The sequence below is a fragment of the Nelumbo lutea genome, chromosome 4, assembly GCF_056320005.1.
Source record: "Nelumbo lutea isolate HS-2025 chromosome 4, American lotus-T2T, whole genome shotgun sequence".
Lineage (NCBI taxonomy): Eukaryota > Viridiplantae > Streptophyta > Magnoliopsida > Proteales > Nelumbonaceae > Nelumbo > Nelumbo lutea.
In genome coordinates this window covers 4,030,624-4,058,560 of record NC_142687.1, presented here as the reverse complement: position 1 = coordinate 4,058,560, position 27,937 = coordinate 4,030,624, and the positions used below count along the sequence as shown (strand labels likewise).

The 27,937-nt window shown below is 39.9% G+C and overlaps 1 protein-coding gene across 4 annotated transcripts; it reads right to left on the bottom strand.

Moving 5' to 3' along the window:
* Window positions 1–280: 280 nt before the first annotated feature.
* LOC148853453 (uncharacterized) lies at window positions 281–24,826 on the bottom strand. Of its 4 annotated transcripts, XM_088985693.1 has the most exons (12): window positions 24,306–24,445; window positions 22,534–22,641; window positions 22,348–22,413; window positions 22,070–22,164; window positions 20,072–20,941; window positions 19,855–19,954; window positions 19,600–19,770; window positions 18,667–19,476; window positions 16,276–18,573; window positions 16,118–16,190; window positions 1,225–1,376; window positions 281–884 (listed from the first exon to the last, which is right to left on the bottom strand). In XM_088985693.1, the coding sequence occupies exons 3-12, from the start codon at window positions 22,403–22,405 to the stop codon at window positions 550–552; spliced, it is 4,962 nt and encodes a 1,653-aa protein (XP_088841819.1). In that variant the 5' UTR covers window positions 22,406–22,413; window positions 22,534–22,641; window positions 24,306–24,445; the 3' UTR covers window positions 281–549. The 4 variants fall into 4 exon arrangements, 3 of the variants coding, with proteins under 3 accessions (XP_088841819.1, XP_088841817.1, XP_088841820.1); XR_016113178.1 differs by lacking the exon at window positions 22,534–22,641 and having other exon boundaries at window positions 1,225–1,414; window positions 24,306–24,826; XM_088985691.1 differs by lacking the exon at window positions 22,534–22,641 and having other exon boundaries at window positions 24,306–24,826.
* Between the last annotated feature and the right edge of the window lie 3,111 nt (window positions 24,827–27,937).

The following is a 27,937-nucleotide window of genomic DNA, read 5'->3' as shown; positions in this document are numbered from 1 at the left end:
TACATATACGTAGGAACACATATGTACTTATTTGTTATTTTTATATTTATTTATTTGTACAATATCACACATGAATATCAAAACAAAACATTCTTTTTTTTCTTTAATTTCTGTTTTACCTCATATAAACCTTCATATTCAACATTGACATACCAAATATTTGAGAGTTAAGACTCAAACCTTGATATTCAACTTGGCATAATACTTGAGATTGGTTAACACTTTATGATGCCGGTTGATGGTTAACAAGTGTTTCCAGTAGACGAGCATGGACAAGTAATTAATATTAAATATGACGAATGACGATTAATAATCTTTCATTCGTAAACTTCATTTTTTTAATTTTTAAATATTCTTACTTAAAACGCCTGTACAACTTACAATACACTCCAAGGGGCTACCTTGATTGTCAAAAGTGAATCGGGTTATTGCCCACTGTCCCCATTGAGGGGGGAAAATTAAAACAAATGAAAGAATTTTCACCAGCAAAAATTCACATAACATGTGAACCTGTACAACTTTAAGAGAAGAAATACAAAATAACTGGGTTTAATCTTCGAGGCGTTGAATCTCACCCATCATGATGCGGTTGCTGGACACCTTGAAACCAAGGAGTGCAGGATCAATCTGCCTCCCTTTTTTCCCTTTCTTTTTGCCGCTTCTACTCCCTTGTGCGGAATCGGATGATTCTGTGGCTCCGGCCAAGGGATCAGAATCTGGTAGCACAGGTTTCTTGACAGTGCTCTTAAGCATATCTATGAATGAAGTCTCTGACACATCTGTATCACTGCAAGAAGCGGTCCGCCGGAAACGAATATCTTTCTTGCCAGATGTCAGACTATCGGAGGCCTGGGTTGCCGAATTCCCTCCAACTTTTCTACCCTCTGAAATTTTTACATAATGTGCAATCAGTCAAGTGAATAAAACGTAAGCAATATTTATAAACTGAGATCGGCTTCAGTCAGTGCAATGGAAGACTCATGGGCAACATTCAACACCATATGAACACTCCGGATCTGCTACCCACACCCGTACCCAACACCACCGCCGTGTATTGGGAAAATCTCCTAAGGGAGACATTTCCAATGCGCAGCTGCAATTACTCGTAGGTAAGGATGTGAGAACTACTCGTGGGTAGCAGATCCGGGCCCCCATAAGGAACCCAGTGCAACCGTATAAAAACTGTCCCCGAAGGTACGTGGAGGAAAGGCTTGTTGAGCTTACCATCCGAGGGTGTCACATTCATCGGAGTTTTTACTTTAACAGTTGCAATGGAAGCCAGCTCAGACAAAGCATCATGTGATGACAGAACCCGAGAGACAGGTGGACGTTTAGGCCTGGAGTTATCTAGCCCTTTGGACAAGATACAGGATACTCTGAAAAATATATATATATATATATTCCATAAACGATGCTGGATGTCAAAAGTATTTTTCAGTGCTCAATTATTACACGGAATTTCTTTCCATATAAGCAGAAAAAACATCATAATAACTCCAATATCTCAGAAAAGCTCATGATGAAGCATGGCGACCAGTACTCGTTACGCTACAAATTAATTAAGATTCTGGGGCGTCTGCTTAATTTCTACTCGATCTACTTCCATCTAATGTAGATTCAGATGTTTACACAATTTTACCTACAAGTCTCAACTGATTTCTACAAAAAAAAAATCCCCGCCCCAAACCCAAAGTATTAACCTGACCAGCTGGTTGAAGTGGATTGAACTAGAAGTAGCCCCAAATAAACGATGAAAACCAGCTAGTTCAGGCTTTGAGATTGAATTGCTCACACAAAAAACTGGAAACAGGCCTTACCAAGGTTTGAAGTATGCGTTAGAGGTTAATGCGATGTGCAAAGACGAGCCATGAGAGCACATTATCTTGATGTTTCCACATATAAAATATTACATATTAATACAATATTAAGTGCTAACCAATTTTTATGAAAACCAGACCAGCCCCAAATTATTTTGCCTAACTAACCGGACCCAAATAGTCACAGAAAACCCAGCAGGTTCAGGTGATTGTTAGATCAGCCAACCCACCACCAATTTTGAATCCCCTTCGATCACCACATTGATTATATTCAAATCATTAGCAATTTGAAATCCTCGTAAAGCTGCAAGCATTTCTGCCTTGAGAAAATGCCCAAACCCCACAGGGCCAGAAAACAAAGCTATCAGTTTACCTTCCATGTCTCACAAAACCCCTCCTATACCATCAGTTCCTGGATTATCCGTGTTACTCCCATCAAAATTCAACTTCACATCAGGTGGAGGTAGCCAAGCAACACTTGTTCTTTCCTTTCTTTAAGAACTTGCAACTACTTCCCAGTTCCTCCGTATATCATCAGGGGAAAACTGATCAAACAAGTGTGTAACAGCAATGGAAGAAATATGTTCAGGTGGTTAACACAAGACATTGAAGTTAAAGTGGTATGGATCAAAAGAAGTGCCAACTCCATAGCTGATGGGCTAACAAAGCAAGGACCGAGGAAAGCAGGGCATGAGAAGATTGCAGTGAGGGTTCTGGGAGAGGAAAAGTAACAAATGCACCATTTTGGGCTTGCCGACTACTGGGTTTGGGTTGTTCTGTTTGTCCATCAACAAGCTTAAGCCACAGCAACAGAGGGTTTAATCAACACAAACATTGATTAAACCCTAACAAACATTAACTTTTTCAGCAATGGATAGAGGCTTAATGGAAGGAAGCTTTGTGGAGAAAGCAAAATGGAGGTCAGCTTTGAGGGTAGAAGCCAAAGATTTTCTCTTTGAAGAAATACGGATCAAAGGAAGAATGGGACTGAAAATAAGAGAACAGAAGAGGGCTACGGTTCTTGTGGAAGGCTCAGACATGATTGTCTGTCTGGGTAAAGGAATATGTCTTTGATGCAGCAACTAAAGGGAAACAGACAAAATGGAAAGAAAAGTCCTCAGAGTCAGGTAGGAGGTATGTGATGGAGAACAAGGGAATGCAAAGGGTGCATTCTTATCTCTCACTGAATATTTTTCTAAAGGAAGCAGATGATTTGCTTCCCTCAAGGTAAGAATGGCAAAGGATGGATAAAGATAGCTGGGATACTAACAAAATTCCTAAATAGAAGGGAATTGGAAAAAAAAGAACTATCGGAAATTGATGAAAGGGAACTAAGACCAGAAACTAGAAGACAGATCATGTACAAGGAAGAGGTACCAGAAAAGAAATTAACCATGGCAAACAGTAGGAGGGATCCTTCCTAGATAGCAGATGGAACAGTAGGAAAATGGGAAAGAACACTAGTGGTTGAAGCTGGAGGATTGGTGACAGATTGGTGGAAAGTTGCAGAACTACTGAAGATCAAACTGGAGCTAAGAAGCACCTTCATCTTAACTCCGTTTGATTCTGCTAAGGCAGTAATGGACCCTCTCGAAAACCAGGTATATGTTAGAGCATGTTGTATCCAAGATGTTCTGGGGACCTTTTCAGTCTATAAATGGTCTTTTTCTTCAAATTCTAAAGTGTTCTTAATGGAAAATAATGTTACTGTCCGAGTGGTTGGGCTGCCATTCCATCTCTGGAATCAAGAAACTGCAAACTTAATTGCTTTGCTGTGTGGAGCTCGCCTTGATGGTGTCATCTGGGGAGATCTGTGAAGTGCAGCCATTCTACTGGGTGGAGTAAAACCAGAAGATATACCGAGGAAGGTGACTGTAATTGTGGATGAACTGTTCTTACCAGTTTGGTTAGTGACCTCCATTGAAGGCAGGAGGAAGATGAAAAGGTGGAGGAAATGGTGTTACGTGGCAGCTTGAAGTTGGTTGGAAAAAAGAGACAAGAAAGTTTCACTGAAATGGAAACTCTACCTTTAGGCAGTCCAAAAGATTTGGGTCAGGAGACTATTAGGAGACATGTAACACAAGGTAAAGGTTTGACAACCAATAGAACCTTTGCTCAGGTAGCTGCTTGTGGCACCAAACAAAATATATTGAATGATTCAAATGAAGGAAGGGCAGAGGTATTGGTAGCCTCAGGAATATGCATGGGAGTCCAACCAGCAGACCCATCTCTAAATTGTAATTATGGGCCTAGTAGGCCCAAAAAGTTAAGTGGGCTATGCTCAAAAGACCCAAGAGTGAGGGGGGCACGTGACAAGGTTGGCTCCTCAAGTAGACAATAAAATCTGTATACCATCGTCTTCCTCATGCCCTTTCTCTCGTTCGAACAGTTCAGAGAAGGTCTCCAGCTCGTTACAGTGGAGACCCTTGAAGAAGATGCCGCATAAGGAACAGGAACGCCGTAACCCCAGGAGTGTGAAGAGCAGTTAGGTTTTCGACTCTAATTCGGAAAGATTGACAGACAATGAAGAACTTTCTGATTCCGATTCAGATTTGGAAGAAACCATTAGCTTGGGAAGTATCGACCTCCAAAAGCCAAGAGATATACTAGAAGAGGGTAGCCTAAACACCGAACTGTTATTCCTAGAGGAGGAGACAGATTCGCAAGAAAGAAGAGTGAGCCTTAGCAATAGAGAATAGATCTTTCCCAAACTGGGTATGCTATACAAAAGATAGGTGGAGTTGGGAACACTGAAAGAGGTAATTGGAGCCTTACCTAAGGATTCACACAGAGGGAAAGAGAAGTGAAGTTTCTATGACTGTAGTTGTACCTAGTCCACTTCCACTGCTGAATCCGAAAAAGGGGAAGGGCCTAGTCCTGACTCCAAGAATTGATACCCAGTAGCCGGTCCACATGCAACCATCTATGCTAATTCCAGGTAAGCCTGTCATTTGGTTTTAGATACTAACTTGGGTTCTCTGCCTGTAACAGATGTCTTGGAATCCCAACCAGACCAACCAACTGGTAACAAGGAAGTGGCGATTGATAATGATGGAGTCCGATCAGAGAAGGGAGTTGGGTTGTTAGAAAGGAAACAAGAGGAGTTAGAATGGATTTGGGAGCAGATTTGTGCCCTGCTGGAGGAATATAGACAGAAGGAGGAAATGATAGAGGTGGCTCCAAAAAACCCTGAATCAGAAGCAAGAACCAATAGATTGGGGCAGGAATTAAGAAATAAAGGGCAGAATAGGAAGTCAGTGGGAAATAAGGGTAGGAAAAAGAAGAAAATGTCTGAAGAAGAGAGACTAATAATGGACATTGAAGGGGATATCGAGTTCAGTGGCAGAGGGGAAAGAAAGAAGGGTTCTAAATGAAGGAACACTATATTAAAGGGCTAAATTCTTGAGAGGTAATGAAGATAATAAGCTGAAATGTAAGGGGTTTGGGTAGTGCCAGAAAAATGAGATAGATTAAGGAGCTACTTAGGAGAGAAAGACCTGATATTGTGATGTTGCAGGAGACAAAATTAGCTGAACTGGATAGAAAGTGGGTCAGGGAGATCTGGAAAATAAGAGGGAGGACTTCGGAGAACCAGTAGAGGAGCTGATGGTGCTCAACTCCGTCGTGGGGAGCCTCGGGGGAATAGTAACTTTGTGGAGGGAGGACTTCGGAGAACCAGTAGAGGAGCTAATAGGAAACTTAACTGTATCCCTAAAATTAAGAATGGTGGAAGATGGAATTATTTGGGTGCCAACAAATGTGTATGGTCCAAATAATCACAGAGAGAATAATGAGTTATGGTAGGAGCTTCATGGAAGTCAAGGTTTGTGGGAAGGTCCTCAGTGTTTGGGGGGTGATTTTAATGCAATAAGATTCACAAATGAGTTAAATAATCCTAGGCAGGCCATTACAACTAGTATGAGGAAGTTCAATGACTTCATAAATTTCTGTGAGTTACAGGAGCTTCCTTTACTACAGGCTACCTACACTTGGTCCAACTTCCAAGAAAACCCAACATGCTCAAAGCTTGATAGATTCCTATTTAATGAGGGTTGGGAGAGCCACTGGAGACGTTTGGTGACTAAGGCCCTACCTAGGATAACCTCTAATCACTACCCTATAGAAGTAGGACAAGAACCTCTTAGAAATGAACCTAGACCATTCAGGTTTGAAAATATGTGGCTGACACACCCGGACTTCCTACCTAAGGTTAAGGAATGGTGGAGTGAAGAGATGAGAGAAGTGAAATAGGATGGGGTTAGATTCCACAAAAAAATTAAAAAGGTTGAGAGGCAAAAAAAAAGGAATGGAATAAGGTTCAATTTGGAAGAGTGAAGGAGGTAAAAGCTAGATTATTGGTTTAGATTGAGGAGTTAGATGCAAAAGAATCCCCAGGGATGATGGATGAGCAAGACAGAGAAATGAGGAAGAAACTGAAAAGGGAGTTAGAGGAGAATTTGTTAAGGGACTTGGATACAAAAATCCATACATACGTGGATCAAGGAAGGGGATGGGAATACGAAATTCTTTCATGCTTTGCTTATGGGAGCAGGAAAAATTTGATACAAAAGCTTGAGGTTGATGGTGTGGAGATAACCTCTCAAGAGGAGGTTGCCAGTAGGATTGTGGATCACTTCAAATCCATCTTTCAAAGACCCTTAGAGAATCGGTTAATAGTAGGGAAGGAGAATTGGCCAACTTTGAACCAAACAGATAAGGGATGGCTAGAAAGAATGATTGAGGAAGAGAAAATTAAACAAGCTGTTTTTTCTATGGATAGGGCTAAGGCACCGGGTCCTGACGGGTTTACAATGGCATTTTATCAGAACTGTTGGGACATAATCAAAGAAGACTTAATTGAAGTATTTAGAGAATTTGAGGATAAACATTTTGTGAGTCCTGGAATCAATGCCACCTTTATAGCCTTAATTCCCAAAAAGAATGATGTCGGACGCCCCAAAGATTTTCGGCCAATTAGCCTGGTGACAAGCATCTATAAGATTCTGGCAAAAGTGCTATCTAGGAGGATCAAAGTAGTTCTCCCTTCTCTCGTTAGCCAAGCACAAGGAGCCTTTATACAGGATAGACAAATTACAGATCAGATCCTTGTTGCAAACGAGAGTGTGGAAGAGATAAGGAGATCATCAGGAAAGGATTGGTTTGCAAACTGGACTTGGAGAAAGCCTATGACTTAGTGGATTGGAATTTCCTACTAAAGATGTCAAGAAGACGTGGATTTGGGGATAAATGTTGTAATTGGATAAGAGGATGCTTAAACTCTTGTCGTTATTCAGTGTTGGTGAATGGGGTGGTTAAGGACTTTTTTCCAGCCAATAGAGGCTTAAGACAAGGGGATCCACCCTCCCCTTTCCTCTTTACACTTGTTGTTGATTCTTTAGTAGGATGATCTCCAAAACAGATGAGGAAGGCCAAATAAAGGGATGGAGAATAGGGAGCAGAGGCATTCCAGTAACTCACCTTCAGTTTGCTTATGATATTGTTATTTTCTGTGAAGGGAATGAGTTGAGCAAAGTGAAGAACCTTAAGATTTTAATAAGTACTTTTGAGAGGGTCTCCAACTTGAAGGTAAATTTTGATAAAAGTTGTGTGGCTGGAGTAAACTTGGAGAATAGGGAGATTGAATCCATTGCAGAATGCTTAGGTTGCAATATTTCTTCTTGGCCTTTGACATACTTAGGGCTACCCTTAGGAGCCAACCCTAAAGAAAGTAATTTCTAGGCCCCTATTGTGGAGAAATTTGATAAGTGCTTGGCAGCTTGGAAAAAGAACTACATTTCAATAGGGGGTAGGCTGACTTTAATTAAGGCTCCACTTGCCAACCTTCCAACCTACTTCCTTTCAGTGTTCAGGATTCCTCCAAGGGAGGCTAAGAAACTGGAGAAGAGAATAAGGGACTTTCTATGTGAACCAGAAGAGGTGAAAAAGGATCACTTGATCAGATGGGAGATAGTTAACAAACCAAAGGAAGAAGGGGGTTTAGGGATAGGGAACATAGTGCTAAAGAATGTAGCCCTTCTAGGGAAATGGCTATGGAGATGGCCCTGAGAGAGAGAGAGAGAGAGAGAGATTATGGCATGAGGTGGTGGCAAGCATTCATGGTTGTGCAAGAAATGGTTGGGATTCCATGATATCTCACCGAGCTACCCTTACTACACCTTGGAAGGCTATACATGGTATGCTCCCTCGCTACCTAAACCCCTCAAAGATTGTTTCCCCTCTCTCTATTCCATTTCCCTTCACAAACATGAGCCAAAACCAACTTTTCTCCCGAGCCCGTTAAACCCCTTATCTTTAAACAAGGACTTTGGGTTTCGTAGAGGGTTAAGGGATGATGAGTCAAGTTGTATTATTGAGCTAATTCATTTACTAGAAGTCTGGGCGCGACCTATTCCCCCAAAAATTGATATATTCTGCTGGGAAGTCTTCTATGGGAAAATCAGTACTTTGGAAAACTTACAGAAAAAGAGACCATCGCTTTGTCTTTCCCCAAATTGGTGTTCCTTGTGTAAGACTGAGGATGAGGATTGTTTCCATTTGCTTATCTCATGTTCCTTTGCTACAACTATATGGAGGTGGAGTCTTTGTTTATTTGGAGGTAGGTGGTCTAAACCTTCTGATTTAAGCTTGTTATTCAACCCATCTGTCTTTGTTTGGCACACTAGAAGAGGTAAGGTCATGTGGAAATGTGTCAGGGCAGCCACTCTAATGGAGGTGGAGCCTTTGTTTATTTGGAGGTAGGTGGTCTATACCTTCTGATTTAAGCTCGTTATTCAACCCATCTGTCTTTGTTTGGCACACTAGAAGAGGTAAGGTCATGTGGAAATGTGTCAGGGCAGCCACTCTATGGACTCTTTGGGAGGAAAGGAATGCAAAAATTTTCTTAGAGAAGGAAAGAGGGTTAGATGAAATGAAGGATTGTATCCTAACAAGCAATCCATTGGCTGAAAACTGTGGATATCTTTGATGACTTCTCCTTTGATGACTTGTGGAGGAATTGGCTAGTAATAGCTAACACTCCAACAAAGAATGATAGAATTCTGTCAGAATTGATTCTGCCTTTGGAAGGTGTCATCAAGCTGAACTTTGATGGAAGCATCCAAGGCAACCCCGGGCCTTCAAGTATAGGGGGTATCCTGAGAAATAAGGACAGCAACATAATTTCCCTATTCTCAGGACCGGTGGGAGTGGGGGATTCCACAAGGGCAGAAATCCTTGCTGTAGTACAAGGAATTCAGATCGCCAACCAGCTTGGGGTGGAGCATCTCCTAGTTGAAGGGGACTCTCAGGTGGTAACAAGGTGGCTCCTAAACTTGGATACCACCATTTGGGGCTACAAAGATCTCATCAAAAAAGTAAAGTGGTTAACCAGCAATATGAGAGTTGAAGTAAAATGGGTTAGTAGGTCTGCTAATTCTTTGGCTAATGCTTTAGCCAAACGAGGGGTTTCTAGGGAAGATCCTTTTTGTGCATCTATGTAAGTTGATATTAATTTGGAAATCTGTACTTAACTAGCCCGGAGAGGTTGCAACTTGTGCCTTTCCTTGGGGACTTTGTACTATTGTCTATTGCTGATTAATAAAATTACTTTAATTATCAAAAAAGAAAAAAGAAAACTGATCAAACAAGTCCAAAGATTTGATCCAATGGATCACCCTAAACAAGACAATCCCTTATCTCCTCCTTGCTTCTTTCCTTCTCAGAGAAAATTATCACATTCCTCCATTCTGAGAGGCCAACTAGAGATGTAGAGTAGTCTAGGACATTTGCCCGCAAATACAGCTCTTCTCAAGATTAATTTTAAAATTGGAGACAACTTCAAATCTCCTCACCAAATCATTTAGATTCCTCACCAAAAGTTGATTTCTTCAACTCCTCCCTTAAAGAAGATTATAATATCATCTGCAAACTATAGGTAAGTAATCAATATCATATCCCTTTCAATCTTCCATCCACTAATTCCATTCTCCCTTCGGCCATATAAATCATTCTACTAAAAACATCCGCTATAAAGGTGAATAGGAAGTGTGATAGGGGGTCTCCCTACCTCAAACCTCTACAAGATGGAAAGAAATCTCTCACAATCCCATTGACCAGGATCAAGTAATGATAAGAGTTAACACATCCAAAGATCCAATGATACCATCTCTCCCCAAATCCACAAAGTTTCATTACCTCAATTAAGAACATCCAATCCACCAAATCACAAGCTTTCTCGATGTCCAACTTATATACAAAGCCTTTTTTCTTGACCTTTTCATTTCTTCCACGCATTCATTTGCAATGAGGATTTGCTCAGTTATTTGTCTCCCCTTTACAAAAGCCCTTTGGTGTTCATTGATTAAGGCTGGGAGAACTGTTTTTAGCTTCAAGGAGAGAACCTTCGCAATAATCTTATACAAGCTAGTCACTAAGTTTTTTTTTTGGAAAAAGGTAACGTAATATTTATTGAATCAAAAGCAGCACATACAAGCTGAGATCAGTCCCAGAAAAGCATACTGAACAACTCAGCAATTACATACTCCACCAAGAACTAGAATGAAAAGCAACAGACAAATTACAATTTCTAATCTCCTGAAAAACTGACACCCAAGAGATCAACTTGCACACAGCTTTCTGGATTAAATCTTCTGGTCTTAGGCCTTATTACAAAAAATCCTACTATTCCTCTCGGACCAGACGGACCATAAGACAAACACTAGGGATAGTCATCCACACACACTAAGCCCTTTGATGTTCTAGCAACCCAAAAGCTCCTTTACCAATCTTGGCATAGTCCATCAAGCTAGTCACTAGGTTGATAGATCTGAAACCCTTTGGATGGCTAACATCAGTCTTTTATGGGACAAGAGCTAGAAAGGTTGCATTTACCCATATATCGATGAAACACTCTTCTGCAAATTCATTGAACACCTCAACTAGATCATTTCTCACAATCTCCCAACAATCCAGATAGAAGGCCATAGTGAAGTCATCTTGCTCAGGGGCTTTAGCTCTATTCATTGAGAACACTGGCTTTATTATTTCCTCTTCTTCAAAATTCCATTCCAACCACAGTTGTCAAGGTGACACCCAGGCGACAAGGTGCCCTTGGAGGCTCACCTCGCCTAGTCGCCAAGAAGTTTTGTATATTGTCACATAAAATACTTTTTATAATTTTACTTTTTTAGATTAAAATTATAAAGTAGACATTAATAAACAAAAATATTCATTTTTTGTGTTTATAAACCAATTTCTTTTTATTATTTGCTTATTTTTTAGGGTTTAATCAACACAAGCATTGCTAACTGTTGTATTGAACCCTCAAAGACTTGACTTAAACATGAAGTTTATAATTTTCTAAGAAAAATATGGATAGTTATTAAGGAAAGATGGTTATGGAACCTAGGGAACTACCCTAGGATATGTGGTTTTTACTTAAAAAAAATCCATCACCTAGGCGGGTGCCTAGGCAACTAGGCGACAAGGCACCCCCTGTCGCCTAGCCTTGCCTTGCCGCCTTGAAAACTATGGTTCCAACCAACAAGCTTCTTTAGAATCCTAGATCCTAGCAATCTCACTTTGATTGGTTTTCTCCTATCCTATCTCCAATTTAGCAACATAATTCTTCCTCTTTCTCCCATTTGCCAAGGCACGAAAGTATTTTGTATTGTCATCCCCTTCTTTTAACCACTTGCACCTAGACTTGTCTCCAATTGATATCTTCCCTTGGTAAGGTTTCTTTCAATTCTCTCTTTAACTTGCAACTCAAAGTTCTTTCTTTAGCAACAATAGTCCCATGTGCTTCCTTGTCATCTAATTCCTCTATTCTGGACACAAGATTTAGCTTTTACTCCTCTAGCGTTCAAAAGTGAGCCCTATTCCACTCCGTGATTTATCCTCTCAATCTCTTTAACTTCTTGTGAAACCTTACGCCTTTCCAATTCACCCCTCCTAAATTCTCTTTCCACCAAGACTCTACTTTCCTCACAAAGTTCGGGTGTGTGAGCCACATATTTTCAAATCTAAAAGGGGTGGGGCCACTTAAAAAAGTTTCAGGACCTAGATTGATAGGGAAATAGTCTAAGGTGACAAAGTAAAGCTTTGGATACTAGATTCTCCCCATAGTTTCTCCATTCTTCATTAAACAGAAACCTTTCTAGTTTTAAACAATGGGGAGCTTCTTGAAAATTATACCAAGTGAATCTAGCTTGCATGCGAGGGAGTTCCTTCAGGTCACAAGAATCTATAAAGTCAGAACTTCCTCATACTAGTAGTCACCTATTGATTTGGATTACTAAATTCATCTGAGAACCTTATCACATTGAAATCCCCTCCCACACACCATGGTCCATCCCATAAACCCCTAACATCAAACTGTTCCTCCCACATTTCATTCCTTTCATGGTATCTATTTCGACCATAAACATTGGTAAGAACTCAACTAAAACCATCCCTCATGTTCTTAAATAAGGAAAATCTAGCAATCAATTCCTCTACAACCTCCACCACCTAGTCCTTCCACATGGTCACAATTCCCCCTAAGGCCCCACAAGAGGGACTAAACGACCACCGAATTCCTCTTGAACCCTAAATGCTTTTGATCCAAAATCTATCCACCTCTAAAATTTTGGTTTCTTGTATCAAGACAATATCTGGATTTTCCCTTCTACGTAGACCTTTGATGATTCTTCTTTTCCTCGCACTCCCCAAACCTCTAACATTCCAATTGATTAATTTCATAAGTTTGCTTTAATAAAAAGCCCATGTTCTCATTCGCATCTTCCATCTCTCTTTAATCCACTTTAATCTGTCTCCAAAAGATTTCTTCCCTCCTAACTAAGAGCTCTATTCTTAAGGAAAGTTTCAAAATTTTGACACTAAGAAGCTGGGATGGGCCAACTCTAACAGAAGAAAAGAGGAATTGGCTTGAAAGAGACTTTCAGGAGCAAGAGATAAGGGAAGCATTATTTGATATGGATGGAGATATAGCCCTCGGGACAGATGGTTTTCCTTCTTTCAGATCTATTGGGATATAGTAAAAGATGATCTCTTGAAGGTATTTATGGAGTTTCACTATTCAGTTGTTATAAACAAAAGCAATAACTCAACTTTTATTTGTCTCATCCCAAAGAAAGGACATGTCTTGGTAGTAAAGGATTTTAGGCCAATAAGTTTAATAGGGGGTGCGTACAAAATCTTGGCAAAGGTGATGGCAAAAAGGACCAGAAAAGTCCTAGGCGATCTGGCCTCACCGAATCAGTTTGCCTTCATGAAAGGTAGACAAATTGTGGACGGCATCTTAAAAGCAAACAAAAGTGTCAAAGAGAGAAGGAAGACTGGTAGGCCGGCCTACTTGCCAAACTAGATCTTGAAAAGGCATATAACAAAGTTGGTTGGGATTGCCTCATTCAATTTCTGAAACCAAGGGGTTTTGGTGTTAAATGGTTGGAGTGGATGAAAGGATGCATTAGCTCAACCTGGTTTTCAATCCTCTTAAATGGAGAGTCCAAAGGCTACTTCAAGGCAAGCAGAGGTCAAGATAGAGATGTCCTCTCTCCCCTTTTCTTTTTACTGTGTGATGGATGTTTTCAGTTAGCTCGTAGATAATGCAAAAAATCCAAATTTAATATAAGGTTTTGAAGTAAGAAGGTGCCCTCAACATGTCCCACCTCCAATTCACAGATGATATTTTTCTCTTCCTGGAAGCTAATCTGGAGAACATAATCAATGTGCAAAGGGTCCTGAACTGCTATGAACTAGTCACCGGATTGAGGGTTAACTACACAAAGAGTGGTATGGTGACAATCAATTCAATTGAAGTTCTTTTGGAATGTTTCAAGGAAATTCTGAACTGTTGAGTGGAAAACCTTCCCCTTATTTAGGGTTGCATTCAGGTGGGAGCCCAAAAGGTCCAAGTTTCTGGGAGCCGGTGTAGGGAAAATGTGAAAAGAAGCTAGCCACTTGGAAACGTTGTTACTTATCCAAAGGGGGGAGACTTACACTCATTAAGACTTCCCTTGCAAATCTGCCCATCTATTTCTTCCCAGTGTTCTAGGTTCCTGCCAAAATCAGAGCATCGATTGAGAAACTTCAAAGAGACTTCCTTTGGGAAGGTGGAGGGAAGAAAAGAAGTCATCTAGTGAGATGGACTCAGACCTATAAATCTAAAACAGCTAGCTAGAGGGCTGGAAATTGCTCACCTGAAAGAGAAAAGCACTTCTCTACTTGGAAAATGGTTGCAGAGATTCCCTACAGAGACAAACTCTCTTTGGGCAGCTGTCATCACAAGTACGGGTTGGACACCAACGGTTGGGACTGTAACCTTCATTCAAACCATGTAGCTTCATGAAGCCATTGGAAAGGTATCACCTCAACTTATAACTACTACTTTCCTTTCACAAGGTTTAAAATGGGCAACGGTACTAGAATAAAATTCTGGACTGATCTGTGGTGGGATAACACTACTTTAGCAGATTCCTACCCTAGACTCTTTAATCTCACCCTAAACAAAGAAGCAACCATCTCTCAATGCCTCCCCTCTTCCCCCACTGAGATCAACATAAGCTTGAGCCTTCGAAGACCTTTAAGGGATTTGGACATCAGTGAGTTAACTGAATTCCTCTCCCTCAAAGAGGTCTACATCTGCCCCAACTCCCTATATTCCCGTGTTTGGAAACCCCACCCTGTAGGCGAGTTCTCTTCCAAATCTTTATTCAAGGTTCTGGTTGCAGAGGAGCAAGATTGCCACTTACCTTTCAAGGTCTGGTGCAACTACATCCCCTCTAGAGTGTGTTTCTTTGTTTGGGAGGCCTACCTGCATAAGATAAACACTTGGGAGCTGTTGCAAAAGAAAAATTTTGGCAGACTTTTCACCTCCCCTAATGTCTGCTTTCCTTGCCTGAGAGAAGGGGAATCAATTGATCATCTTTTCACCCACTACCAGGAAACCAGGGACATTTGGAGCCATTTTCTACAGCTAGCTGGGTACAGTAGGGTTGCTCCAAATCACCTCCAGGACTTGCTCCATCAGTAGCAAGGCAAAGGATTGAGTAAAAGAGGTCAGGTGTATTGGCAAATAGTACTGCATGTTGTACTTTGGTGAGTTTGGGAAGAAAGGAACAACCGCCTGTTTGAGAATAAGGCTAATTCAAAGACTGATCTGATCTCTCACATTGCCTATCTTTGCAATCAGTGAGCTTCCAGCTCAAATAAGTTCAAAGGAATCTCTATAGATGACCTTAACAGGGATGTTGGTTTTTTCCTTTTCCCCTTCCCCCCCCCCATCCACAGGGACCCATTACTCAGGAGGGAAGAAACTTGGACTCTTAAGTTTTGATGGAAGTGCTTCAGGTAACCCCTATTGGAGGAGTATTAAGGGATGAAAATGAGAACATTTGCTGGGTGTACAGCAGACTGATAGGTATAGCTGACTCTACAAAAGAAGTGATGGCTGCACTTACAGAAATCTGATTAATCACCAGACTAGGCATCCAGAATCCATCCATAGAGGGAGACTCAGCTAAAATTATAAGGTGGTTAGGAAGACAGGAGGTTGGGCCGTAGAGACAGTCATTTTCTGACAGAGGCAAGGGATCTACTGGCAGCTTCAAACGGAAACCTGTGCTGGATTGCAAGGAAACTCAATGCTCTTGCAGATGGGTTAGCAAAATTAGGTGCTCTTTTAGAAGTTCTGTACTGTGATATGATCCCTCCTGTGTAATTTTCAGGGGTCAGATCCCTGTTGTTTGTTTTCTTTGTACACCCACTTGTGTAGCCCTCTCTTTTCTTAATGAAATCAGCTAACTTTTCTCCAAAAAAAAAGAAGCCCCTGTTTTCTGCAAATTCCTCGAGCTTGAGTTTTCCTTCTTTCACCCATGCCACTAAATTCTAAATCGCCCTCGATAATAATAGCAAAGGCTGGATAAGAATAAAACTTAGAATATTATGATATGATCACATAAACATAAGCTAATAAATGCACTGCCCCATGCATATAAATAGAAGACTAATAAATGCACCCACAACCACCCTACCCCACCTCGGACCCAACAACACACACACAGACATATAAATAGAAGACTAATAAATGCAACTCCCACAGCATGTTCGTATGCATACAGACATGTTAACAAATCAACATTTCTATTTTCATGGACTGGGAAAATTCCACACACACGACACAAACAAATCATGATGCCTAATTTCACGGACTAAATTCTTAATCCACATGCTTATTAGGTGCATTCAGGTCAGGTCAGGTCAGTATCAGAATATGGCTACAAAATGCATATAACCATTACCTGTCCTTGGTCATGTCTTCACCAGCAGTGTTATCTAGTCCCACCTCATAGTTGTACGGCCCCACATTTCCACCTGCAAAGCGCCATAAGCCCACAATCATTCACATGACTTAAAATGCAATACAACCAAAGGAAATAACAATGCTACTTAAAATTACCAGAGCTGCCAAGCAAAGGATGCCTGATGGATTCATTAACTGGGAGCTCCCCACGATCTATGAATGCCCCTGTTGTTTGCTCAGCTATGGTTTCCTGAACCTCCACAGGCTTGTTAGTTGCAACCTTACTTTTTGGAACACGCTTCTTACCCTTCTTCCCCTCCTTTGACTCTAAGACATCCCTATCTGTAGCTGATTTATTGGAGTCAGTAAAAAAGGACTGACCAGTCTCATTCTTTCCCGAAAAAAGCTGTTCTTCTTCAACCAATGCACCAGAATTAGACCTAAGGAGCAACCTCTCGTTGCTTTCCAAACTGCTAGATGATTCTTCCATACCCAGCTTTACCAACCGATCCTGCATCATATTGCCTGAATTAGAACAATGTGAACCTTCTGCAAAAGAATTGCTTAGACCCACTTGTTTCTCTGTCAGGTGATTGAATGGAATATCTGAATAATTTGATCTAGAAAACAACCAAGGGGGTTCTCTTCTTTCATATGATGATGTAGGGGCACTATCACCCACTTCTAATGACTGGCCAGACTGAAAGCCCAACTTCTGATGAAGTAAATCCATCAATGCCCTCTTTGAAACTTCCTCACTTCCATCAGCTGATACCCATGAATTAGAATCATCAGGTGCCAGGTTAACTTCCAGTTCCCTCTTCTGCCGCTCTGCTCCAAGATGCACTTGTTGAACCCTAGCTTCTACCCAACTATTTGCAACCTGCTCATCACTTTCAGACCAGTGGCTTTCCATTGTATCCAAATGTGAAGAACGAAACTGGTTAGGAACTTGTGACTGATGAGACAGCACTCCTGAAGAAAACGACCCAACTTGAGCAGTTGAGTGCATTTGATTGTGCTGCTCATTAATATCAGGACCTTGAGCATGAACCAATGCATTTACAACATCCAAGTTCATCCCAGGAGTACCACCAGGCAAAGGCATTGACTGATCAAATGGCAATGAGCTGGGCTCATAAAGCCCTCTCTGCAATCTCTCTTGTACTGCAAGGTTCCGCTCTACATGCCCTACTTGTTCCCCATAGGAGGAAGGCCTCTGTTGTCGCTGGTAAAAATCGAAGGTACCAAATCCTGCAGGCTGGGATTGATGTGGATTAGTGCCACTCCGGACCAACTGACCAGTTTCATCAACTGACCAGACTCCACCAATACGTCTATCATCCTCCAGTCCTCGTTGCTGCCTTGTTGCCATAGAGAATTGCCTTGCCTGAAGCTGCTCTTGTTGAAGAAGCTGCTGTTCCAAAGTAAGCATCTGCCCATGCTTCGCACGTGATAGGATCTCCAGCAGATCATTGTGATGTTCCCTCTGTAGACTCTGACCAAATTTTGCTTGGATAAGCTGCTCTAAAGATGGATCAGGATGTCTAGGAGGAAGAGATTGTTGCTGCAATTCATGTAGAAGGTGTTGCCTGAAAAGAACCTGATCAAGCATGCCATTAGCTCTAACTGGATCAAGATGTGACTGCACAAAGCCAGGATCCTGCATCTGGTGATGCAGCAACTGTTCAAGTAGCAACTGCCGAACTTGTGACTGCTGCTGCTGCAACTGTATTTGCTGCTGATGATGAAGTTGCTGCTGTTGCAACTGATGCTGCTGTTGGAGCTGAAACTGCCTGTGGTGTTGTAGCTGAAATTTCAGAAGATCTAAATCGGTCAGAGGTTGACTCATTGATTGCTGATGGTGTACAGGATTCCGGCTCTGAGAAAGAGCAGAACCCGGCAATTGCTCTAGAACTGACCCATTCAAACGCAAATGGTGATGAGGAGACAATAGATTTTGCTGTCGTAGCTGTTGATTTTGCAACTGCAGTGTCATTAAATGTCCGGCTGGATCATAGTGGTTCGGTTCTTTTTCCATTTGCACCAAGTGACGAGCCTCAAATGCATCTTGATGTAAATTGGAGTTGAGTGTATTCCTTCCATAACCATCAGACCATGTCTCTCCAACAAGAGGCCTATCAGCCATTGCACCAAATGAGTTCTGGTTGTGACTAGAAAAATCTGTTTCTCTTCCAACAATGGGGTTCACAGGTTGGCCCTGATCACCAATGCCTGAAGACATGTTTGATGATTGGGTACGCCTCAAATGAGCATCTTCAAGTTCAGACCAAAGCAGGCCAAAGGGATGCAACCTGTTGCCCATAGATTCTGCCGATTCATTTGCAAGGTAAGGGTGGCTGGTGGGATTTGTTAATGGATCATTAAGGGTCTCAGAATGTCTCAGAATTGGATTTCCACTGCTACTACCAGGTCTTCCAGAAAAGACAACTTCTACAGGAAACAGAAGAACAAACCATGAGAAACATGAAACCAAAGGATATATAAAAGAACAATAAGAGCCACATAACTAACTAGATAACTAACCCTCATCTTGAGCAACAAAGTCATGAAAACTTTGACCCTCGGAATAATGGGACTCCATTGCATCTTCACGTTTAGATACTCTTGACTGAATATGGTGACCAGGAAGATTCTCAAATTCAGATGAAGCCCAGCCTTGGTTATCCATGAGAACTGAACCAGTAAAATCAGCAGCTAATGGCAAAGTAGCCACAATGCTGCCTCCAGTGGCATCAGATGGATCTGGCTTGGTAATGGGAGCACTGGAAACTAACCCATCATTAGATTTTAGGTGTGGCATTATTTCCCCAAGCTCTTGAAAAGGTGTTCCCTCTGGGGCATCTGACAGACAAACAGGTAAGTCAGTCCCAAAAAACCCCTGTTCAAACCATGAGATGATGTCAACACCAAGAAACGGTCCCTGGATCTCGCCTTGGGGATCACGGTAGTACAAACTTAATTCCTCAGGTGGTATACCCCTTTCTAAAAGATTTGCTTCACCATTGCTCTTTACATGCTGCTCGTTGCCACTTGATGCCTGCTGGAGAGATGACAAATCAAATAAAGAACTTGCATCATCAGGAAGCTTGGTACTGATATCAAAAGAAGCAGCTGACTGAATGTCATCAAACTTCGGGTGCTTCAACACAGCAGAGTCTTCTGATTGCCAGTTTTCACCATTTTTCAACACAGCCTCATGGCAACCACCTCCAACCTCTTCAATCCTGCAGCAACTGTTACTCTTTGAAACTAATGAAAATGAATCATCGGATTCTATTCCAGCTGTTGTTCCCAATATATCGTGTCCACCTTTTTTAAGATAAATGTCTCTCCCTGCATGTACAAAGTACAAACATTTCTTTCAGATATTATGAATAGGACAACGAAGCTAGACACTGTCAACTATACAAAATCTATCAGGAGTGGGTTGAAGACCAAAAATGAAATTTAACTCACCATCCAATATATTCATCTGTGACTGTGAGGCACAATTATCAAATGCTCCAGTCTCATTACTTTGATAAGCATCATCAATCACAGCTTTTGAAAAAAAATCATTAGTCTCAGCATTGCTGATAGAAGGAAGTATTTCCTGTTTGCTGTCAGTTGATGACACAATTCCAGTGCCTGAACAAAGAAAATTTTATGAAGATTGAGGTAAATATGACCAACTAACAAGACAAAATCTTAGGTAAATTCAACCTGGATTACCTGTGACATTCTCATTTGATCTAACGATCTTCTCCTTAGATGAATTATATAATACTCCACTGCCAGTAAGTTTCCCCTTCCATATATCACTAAGGACAGCCTGCTAGCACCAGGTGAGTCAACCAGGGAGAATAAAAGAATGAAGTCAACAATAAAGAATAACAGAACAGAATAAAACATCACTCCAGTAAATTCATGACATAGATACAAAATATACCTCCTCTTCTGCATCAGGTGCAACAAAAGCCAATGGCTCAATAGAGTTCACTTGTGTTAATGGGGGTACTTCTTCCAGCTCATAGGGTATGGTGTCAAAAGACGAAACAAGTTTTTGCTTACGGTATATGTCAAGAAGTTTTCCTCTGGGATAGCAAAATGTATCAGCAAACAAGCCAGATTTTCCCTGTACATTTTCATTCTTATCTACAGGAGCACCAATAGGACCCGAAGAGGGAGGCCTGCTAATTGACAGACTTCCAATAACATTTGCCCTCCCTCTTCCAGGAGCAAATCCCACATTAGAACATTCCACTCGTCCTCGATCCAACCCAAATCCTGGTGCAGCACGATATACAGCTGATGCACCTGAATGAACCTCTAGCCGATGGCGTGGCCTCCATTTATCATGAGAATCAGTTTCACGCTCAGAAGATGCACGATTGTTACTTACAAATGACTGTTTGTCAGCATGACTATCTTCCTTCTCACCATCAATTCTTTTTTCACTGCGAGATTCTTTCTCCTTGTCTTCTGGACCCCATCTTGATGACCATTTGCTGTCTCGTCGTGTTTCATGCCCAGAATTACGACTACTTACATCATGCCACCGATCCAAGGCTGACAAGGCTCTGTTCTCTGCAGATTCTCTTGCTGAAACAGTGTCAACACGTCGATCTTCTTTCCTACGGTCTCTTCTACCAAGTAAGCCAGTTTCTCTCTCCTCTTCACGCCAACGACGACTACTCTCAATATCAGAAGTAGTCCTCCTCCAATCCTTCTTGTCCTGAGGTCCATCCAAACGCCAACCCTCTTTTTGAACAGGAACTATGGAGCTTCCAAAAGGCATAGAATTAGCTGCCCGGGAATCCTGTCACATAAAGGAACAAAAAAAATTAGTGACATAAACTGTCTAATAAATAGGCCTAACAAGCTCCAACATTGGAATCAGACCCGCATACATCAAAATCCAGAAATAAAAGAATCTAGTTAGCTTGTGGACAATAGATGGATGCAAAGAGACTTGGTAATTTCAACAATTTATCAGAGCTAGATCCTTGGTGCTTTTTTTTACTAATCTAGATCCTTGGTTATTAGAGAGCATATAATGATCCAATAGGTCTATCAGCAAATGAATCACCCAGTTTATTGGACAGGGGATGCAGAATGGAAGATAAACGCCTCGGGGTTCACTGGTTCTATTTTAGCTTTTCTGTAATCATCTTTTTGGAGTTTTTTCCAATATTGTGCCCCTGATCTACAATGTATTATTTTCACTATTCTGACAATACATTAATAGATTTCTTTTTCTAAAAGCGTGCATTCATAGATCTCCCAATTACTGTCACACATGCCCCCAGAAAAATGAAAAGAATAGAGGAGTGCAGTTGGCTTCTTCCAACTGCCAATTCTCAGATTCCTATAGCATTCATCAGATGGTATTTTCATTCTGACAGATCCAAAATAACATATTAATCATTTGATATAATTTAGAAAAGTTTGGCTGACTTTTGAGATGTGAAGCTCAATCATGGATCTTTATTTTGGAAGCAAAGTAACACAAAAGGGGAAAGGAGAATAAAACTAACCATATTCTTTATGGATCTCAGAAAAAGAAAACCAAATTGAGTGGAAAGGCATGACAAAGAACAGGCAAGCAAAAATAAAAGAAAAAAGAGGCTGGACTGCTTTGTCCATTGACTGGACAGATCACCAGTTCAACCATCTGGGTCAACAGGTCAACCCATGGCGTCGTGACAAGAAAATTTTCAGAAGAAATAAAACATTATAAAAACCCAGACCCAGTAAACAGATTGAGTGGGTCAATAATTCAACCATCCAGGTCGATGAGTCGTTGACCAAAGCAAAGATTATTTATAAAATAGTGAGATATAGGTTGATCCAAACAAAAACTGTGAGCAGCTTTCTCACTTTATCTTCCCAAGCAAATACAAAATAATATATTTTTGTACATGAATACAAGTAAAGAAATTTGTACCCCTGATGGGCCGGAAGGTCCTGTCTTAGTCTCACTTGTTTTGGCATAAAGCCATTGCGGAGACAAAGGTATACTGCTCTCTGACATTACCTGATCTGCAATATTTACCAAATAAACAACCACTGTAAGTATTAAACATTTCCATAAGAACAAAACCCGCAAAGAGAATAAGTTAGGTAATACATGCCAGAACAGGAATAAGTATGCTGATGGAAGATGGTCATGTTTCATTTAAAAAGGGGGAAACTGTTTAAGATGTGACAGAAAAAAGATACAACCTTTGGATTCATCAAGAAACCCCATTAGCACCTTGTCTTTGTCATTTCCTCCAGACATATCATCATCTAACATGGCATAAAATATATGAGAACGGGAAAAACCTCCAAGTTAGTTAAGTTCAATTAAAGTACAGAAGTTAGCATTGAAAAATGCCACAAACCAGAGGAGGGGTGCAAATTGGGTACCCTGTTTGGAAATTTTCTACAGCATCAGGCAGCACTGGACCTGGGCCCTTTCAAAATTTAACAAATGCTCAATCCAGGACCACCCAAGTTGCACCCCAAAATCGGAAACTGATCATAAAGATGGCAGAGAAATAAAAATCACAGAAATGCACATTGCTTATAGAGAGAGTGAACATGGAGGGAAAAATGATCCTGAGATTGTACAGCTTCAGTTACATAAGAAAATTGACAGAACAATTTCAAGTCAATTCAAACACTACTGACACTGGCAATCTGTATACCATTTCCTGCTAAGGACCAAAGTCATGCAACAAAACTTACATGCAAAATCCTAGGTGAAAGCAAAACTCGCAACAAAGTACTAGTAATAGAAAATGTGTTACACCATACATACTGAATTCAATGAGAACAACAAATTTTTGCATCTACTTACTAACCATTTTCCTTATTCAAACAGAAAGTTTCCAACTTACCAAAAGTGAATGCCTTCAACTCCAGAAAGATCAGTTAACTAAAGACAGAGGGATCCAACATCAAAATTTGAAAAAAAAAATCCAGAGTTTGAAATCCATCAAACTTCAGACTTGGGGGCTATTTGATAACATCTGAAGTGGCTGAGGTGAATCACTAATTGTTTTTTTTTATGGGAAATAAGTGATTAAGGAGATTGTGAGCTCCTTAAGTATTTTATCGTTTAATTATTTTACTCACTATAAGATAATGCAAAAAGTCATTCAGGTCAACCACTTCAGTCATTATCAACATTCTCTCAATATAAATATGGAGAAAACTAATAAATTTAAATAAGAAATGGATTCTGAATGCCAACTCACTGACCACTTTCCTTATTATACAAAAAGAATCTCTTCAACTAAATATCAAAACGATGATGATGATGATAATAATAATAACGCCCAATCAAAACAAAGACAGAAGCCTCTCCATACAAAAGGAATTCTTGAGTTCGAAAGCAATCAAATACCAGGCTCAGTATATAGTATGATGAAAATTTTCCCCAGGTTATCAGTATTGGATTGTAAAATCTAGCAACTAGACAAACTTTTTAACAACATCTAAGTCAGCGAAGTCTAAGTCCAATGTTGTCAATAGGCGGTGCCCGTCAGATAAATCATATTGAATGATAAATTATGTGTACTAAAAAGCCAAAACCAACTTACAAGCAAAATAAAAGTGACGGAAAGCATAAATAGAAAAGTAAACCATAAACGTGACGAACCAACGAAGTTCCTAATCTGAAGGAATGACAGGGGGGACCTAGATGTTGTAACACTTTTCATCCTAAACCAACTGACATTCGACAAGAACTTAAATATATTATTGGCGTTTAGGTATCTATAATAAAGTCACACTGAAAAGTTCTGATCCGATGTAATGTAACATCAGAAACGAAACACGAGGACCATATATCGTATTATAGCCGAAACCCTAGAACTCGATCCGTGTAGTCAACAAACAAAACAAAGCCAAAACTAGCAGCACACGACCTGATATCCTCCAATAAAACCCTATATTATGATCGATAATATGACAGATTCACAGCACAAGAAATCGAGACCACAGAAACAAATGGTAATAATAAGAGAACAAAGCAATCGCCTAAAAAGAAATCCACGGGCTCCAATACATCAGATCGAGCAACAATTACTTAATAGTAACTTCGCAACAACTAAATTCATCAAATTGACGAATCATCGTAACCAAAAAATAATAATAATGGATGTCAAGCATCAGCGTTCAAGAACCCTAAGTACCTTTGGAGGTCCACGGCTCATCGGAAGTTTTCAATGAGAGAAGATCCTCTGACAGGTCAGCCTTGCCTTCAGCCATCGTTGTACGAAACGTCGGATATCACAAACAGAAATTAGAGATAGAGAAAGAAGTCCAATTAAGGCTCCACGAAACCACTAGATAAAAAGGAAGGACGAATAAACAGGAACCGACGGCAAAAGAGACTTCAGAAGGTGTTCCGCATGGCGCTGAGAGAACTCGGTAAGATCAAAGATGAAGGTTTAAGGTTTTCAGGTTCTAGGGTTTCGAAACTTTGGTTACAGCGGAATTACAGAGAGAGAGAGAGAGAGAGAGAGAGAGAGAGAGATTTGGTTGAAAGCGAGCGAGGGAGAATAGAAGAGCTGAAGAGGGAAGGGTTTGGGTGGTCCGAACAGCAAAACGAAGTGTGTTTGGTTTTTCCCTAGGAGCTTAAAAATTAAATAGATAACATCAAACTTATAATTCAATCATCCAATGGTAAACCAGTAAGGTAAGGATACTTTTTTCGTCATTCCTGTGTGGCCCAATGAATTATGAAGCCCAAAAACAAATAGAATACATGTTTTTCAGTTTTGCATTCCTGGGTTAAATATTTTGGCTTAAAAGAAAGAAACGGAGTTTTATGTCTTCTTAGATGGCCTCCGGACTCCGGAGTCCGGTCTGGGAATGGGATACGGGCTAATAGAAGGTTCTGGGTCCTTAATGTGCCACGTGTTTCATGATTAAAGAATCTGACCCACTTAAAACAGATCAGCACAATCAGATTCAATTATCTGTCTTCGCTTTTTTTTTTTTTTGATACACTAATTCTCTGCCTTCGCTTTGTGAGTTGGGACTAGGGAGAAGCAATCAATCGCCACCATCCAATTGAAATGCCTTTTTTGAGTAAAAGGCTTAAACCTTACTAAGACCCTCCTCTCTTTTCTAAATGGACTAAGACCTCCTCATTGATATGACATCATTAGATATATGCCTCCCTTCTGTTAGCTATCTGTTAATATCCCGTCATATAAACTAATAAAATTTATCAAAAAATTTTTTTGACAACTGCAAGACATAATCCCTATAAACAATTTAGGAGGTTGAAGACATAATCCCATGAATCTCTTCTACCAAACTACAACACGGAATCCATGGTGTGATTTCTCACAAACAACAACACTTACATCCAACAATCTTAGTAGCATTGTTCGCACAAACAAGAAAACTGTAGATAGGTTGAAGAACAGTTCATGATGGAAATCCTTAGAACTGCATGATGGAATCTTGTAGCAAGACACAAGAGTGTCGACGCTAACCAAAGAACTGCAAAATCAGTCTACGATCATAAGGGTTGTTGAGTCTTTCGCGTACCCTATGTTTGACTTTTTTTTCCTCGATGTTATAGTGCGGTTTTCATAGGATTCAGAAGTAGTTGTTACAAATATACTAGCTAGCTAGGATTTTCTATTTAGAGAAAGAAGTTCTAGGAATTTCCTTCTAGGTGGATGTGTAGTTATTGTAAAATCTCGAGATAGTTCAATCACATGGTATATGGTTCTCAATCTGCAAGTTCCTTGAATTGCCATGATTGATTCATTTAACATAAACGATGCGTTTATGAGTGTTAGCCATTCTCCATATCTTCTCGTACTACTCCTATACGATATACTCTATTGGAATAAGAAACCTCGTCATGATTTGTAGCTTAAAAAAAAAGTGGTTATTCTGATACTCTTCTCCTATGTTTAGCTTGATAACTAGATGGAACATCTAAGACTTTGGTTTGCTACCATTTCAAAATTAAAATCAATGGCTGAAAGCGTGAGATTTATTACTACTTCATTGCAAGCGTGGGGAACAAAATACATTCAACATGTTTTTGGATGATTCTATCCAATTATCCAAAAAACCTCACTCTTCATGAACCCCCCCCCCAAAAAAAACTGTAATCATGCTTCCTATTTCTGCCTTTTGGTCCTCCAAAACATCGATGCCCTATAATCTGCCCAAAATTTAATGTTCATTTCATGTTGAGGTCCCTTTAATCAATGTCTTCCAACAGGATGTAACACTGATCATGAGAACTATAGTTTATGGTTTTCTTTGAAAATTTGAAGCATAGCGAGGGATAAAAATGCCTTTTCATCAATCATGTTGAATATGGTCACATCTCGTTATGAGATGGGAGGTTTAAGTCCTATCAAAAAATTAGAGGGTAGGTGTTAGTATTTATGAGAAACCTCAGGGGAGGAGGAAGAGGAGGTAAGAGAAGTAAAGCATTGATTGCAAGGTTACGATGACCGCATACTAATGTTAATTTTTTTATTTGTTTTTCAGTCTTGATTGCATTCAGCTACGCACAGACCGCGCCTTGCACTAACCTTATACCCCTTTCAGCTATGCATTGAGAACGTCTAGGAAGATGTTTCTATTGTAGAGCTCCGATGTGCACATGATGTTTGTAGCCGTCTTGCTCTGCTGGTTACTATGAATTAATATCGGTTTGGATAATAAAAAACAAAGAAATGATAGAAAAAAAATGTTAATGCAAATCATTGGCCTATTTACATTGACCTTTTTTTCTAAAATATTGCACTAATGGAGTTAGTGAAAATTTTGATTTTCTTAATAAATTATAAAGGCCCTCGCTCATACCATATGGGGCTAATCAAATGGCAGAAATGCAGTGACCCAATCAAACCATCAAATCAAATTCCATGCTAGTTCGGAGAATTGAATGATGACATTTATACAAATTTTAATTCGTAATCTTTAATTCTTTAAACTAAATTTATGAACTTCAAATTTAATATTTTATTTTCATTTTCCAACATTCCACAAGGGCCAAGTACATCCTGACATGTCATAATTCAGATGAACTATCGAACTGTCTATATCTTAATGTAATTGCAGAGTTTTTGATAATGATATATTTGCAGGATTCATGGATTAATATGCAAAAAGTGCATTACTAGAATGGATTAGCTGAGTGCCCGTTTGGGAGGCCTTTCCCAGCCTCCACACAAAAAGACAAGAAATTGTATATGGTGAAAATCACGGAAAGTAGAAAATAAAAATAAAAATGGCTTCTCCAAAAGTGACTTTCCAATGGAAACCCTTCGTGTAGTTGTAGCCCATTAAGGAAAAAAAAATTGGCTTCAGTCAAGACGCCCACAAACGCAAAGATACAGCTTTGTTTTCCCAAGGCCGTGTTTGAAAATGCATATGTTAAAATAAACTGTTTATTGAATAAATACTTAAAAAGAAGTGCTTATTCCAATAAGCACTTATTGTAGTCTTTTTCTCCAATAAGCACTTAAATAAACATTTCATTATTATAACTACTTTGTCCATCATTTTCTTTCAAATTTTCAAAATACACCTTTATGAAAATATTTTATTAAACTACTTTTATGAAAGCACTTTCTTGAGAGCACTTAAAAATAATTTTATGAAAAGTACATTTACATGCATTTACATAAAAGCACTTTTATAAAAACACTTCTAAAAAATATTTTTATAAAAATACTTTCATAAAATCATTTTTACAAATGTACTCCTATAAATGTACTTTCATAAAACACTTTTATTAAACTACTTTTACAAAAACATATTTATAAAATTCAATTAGGGA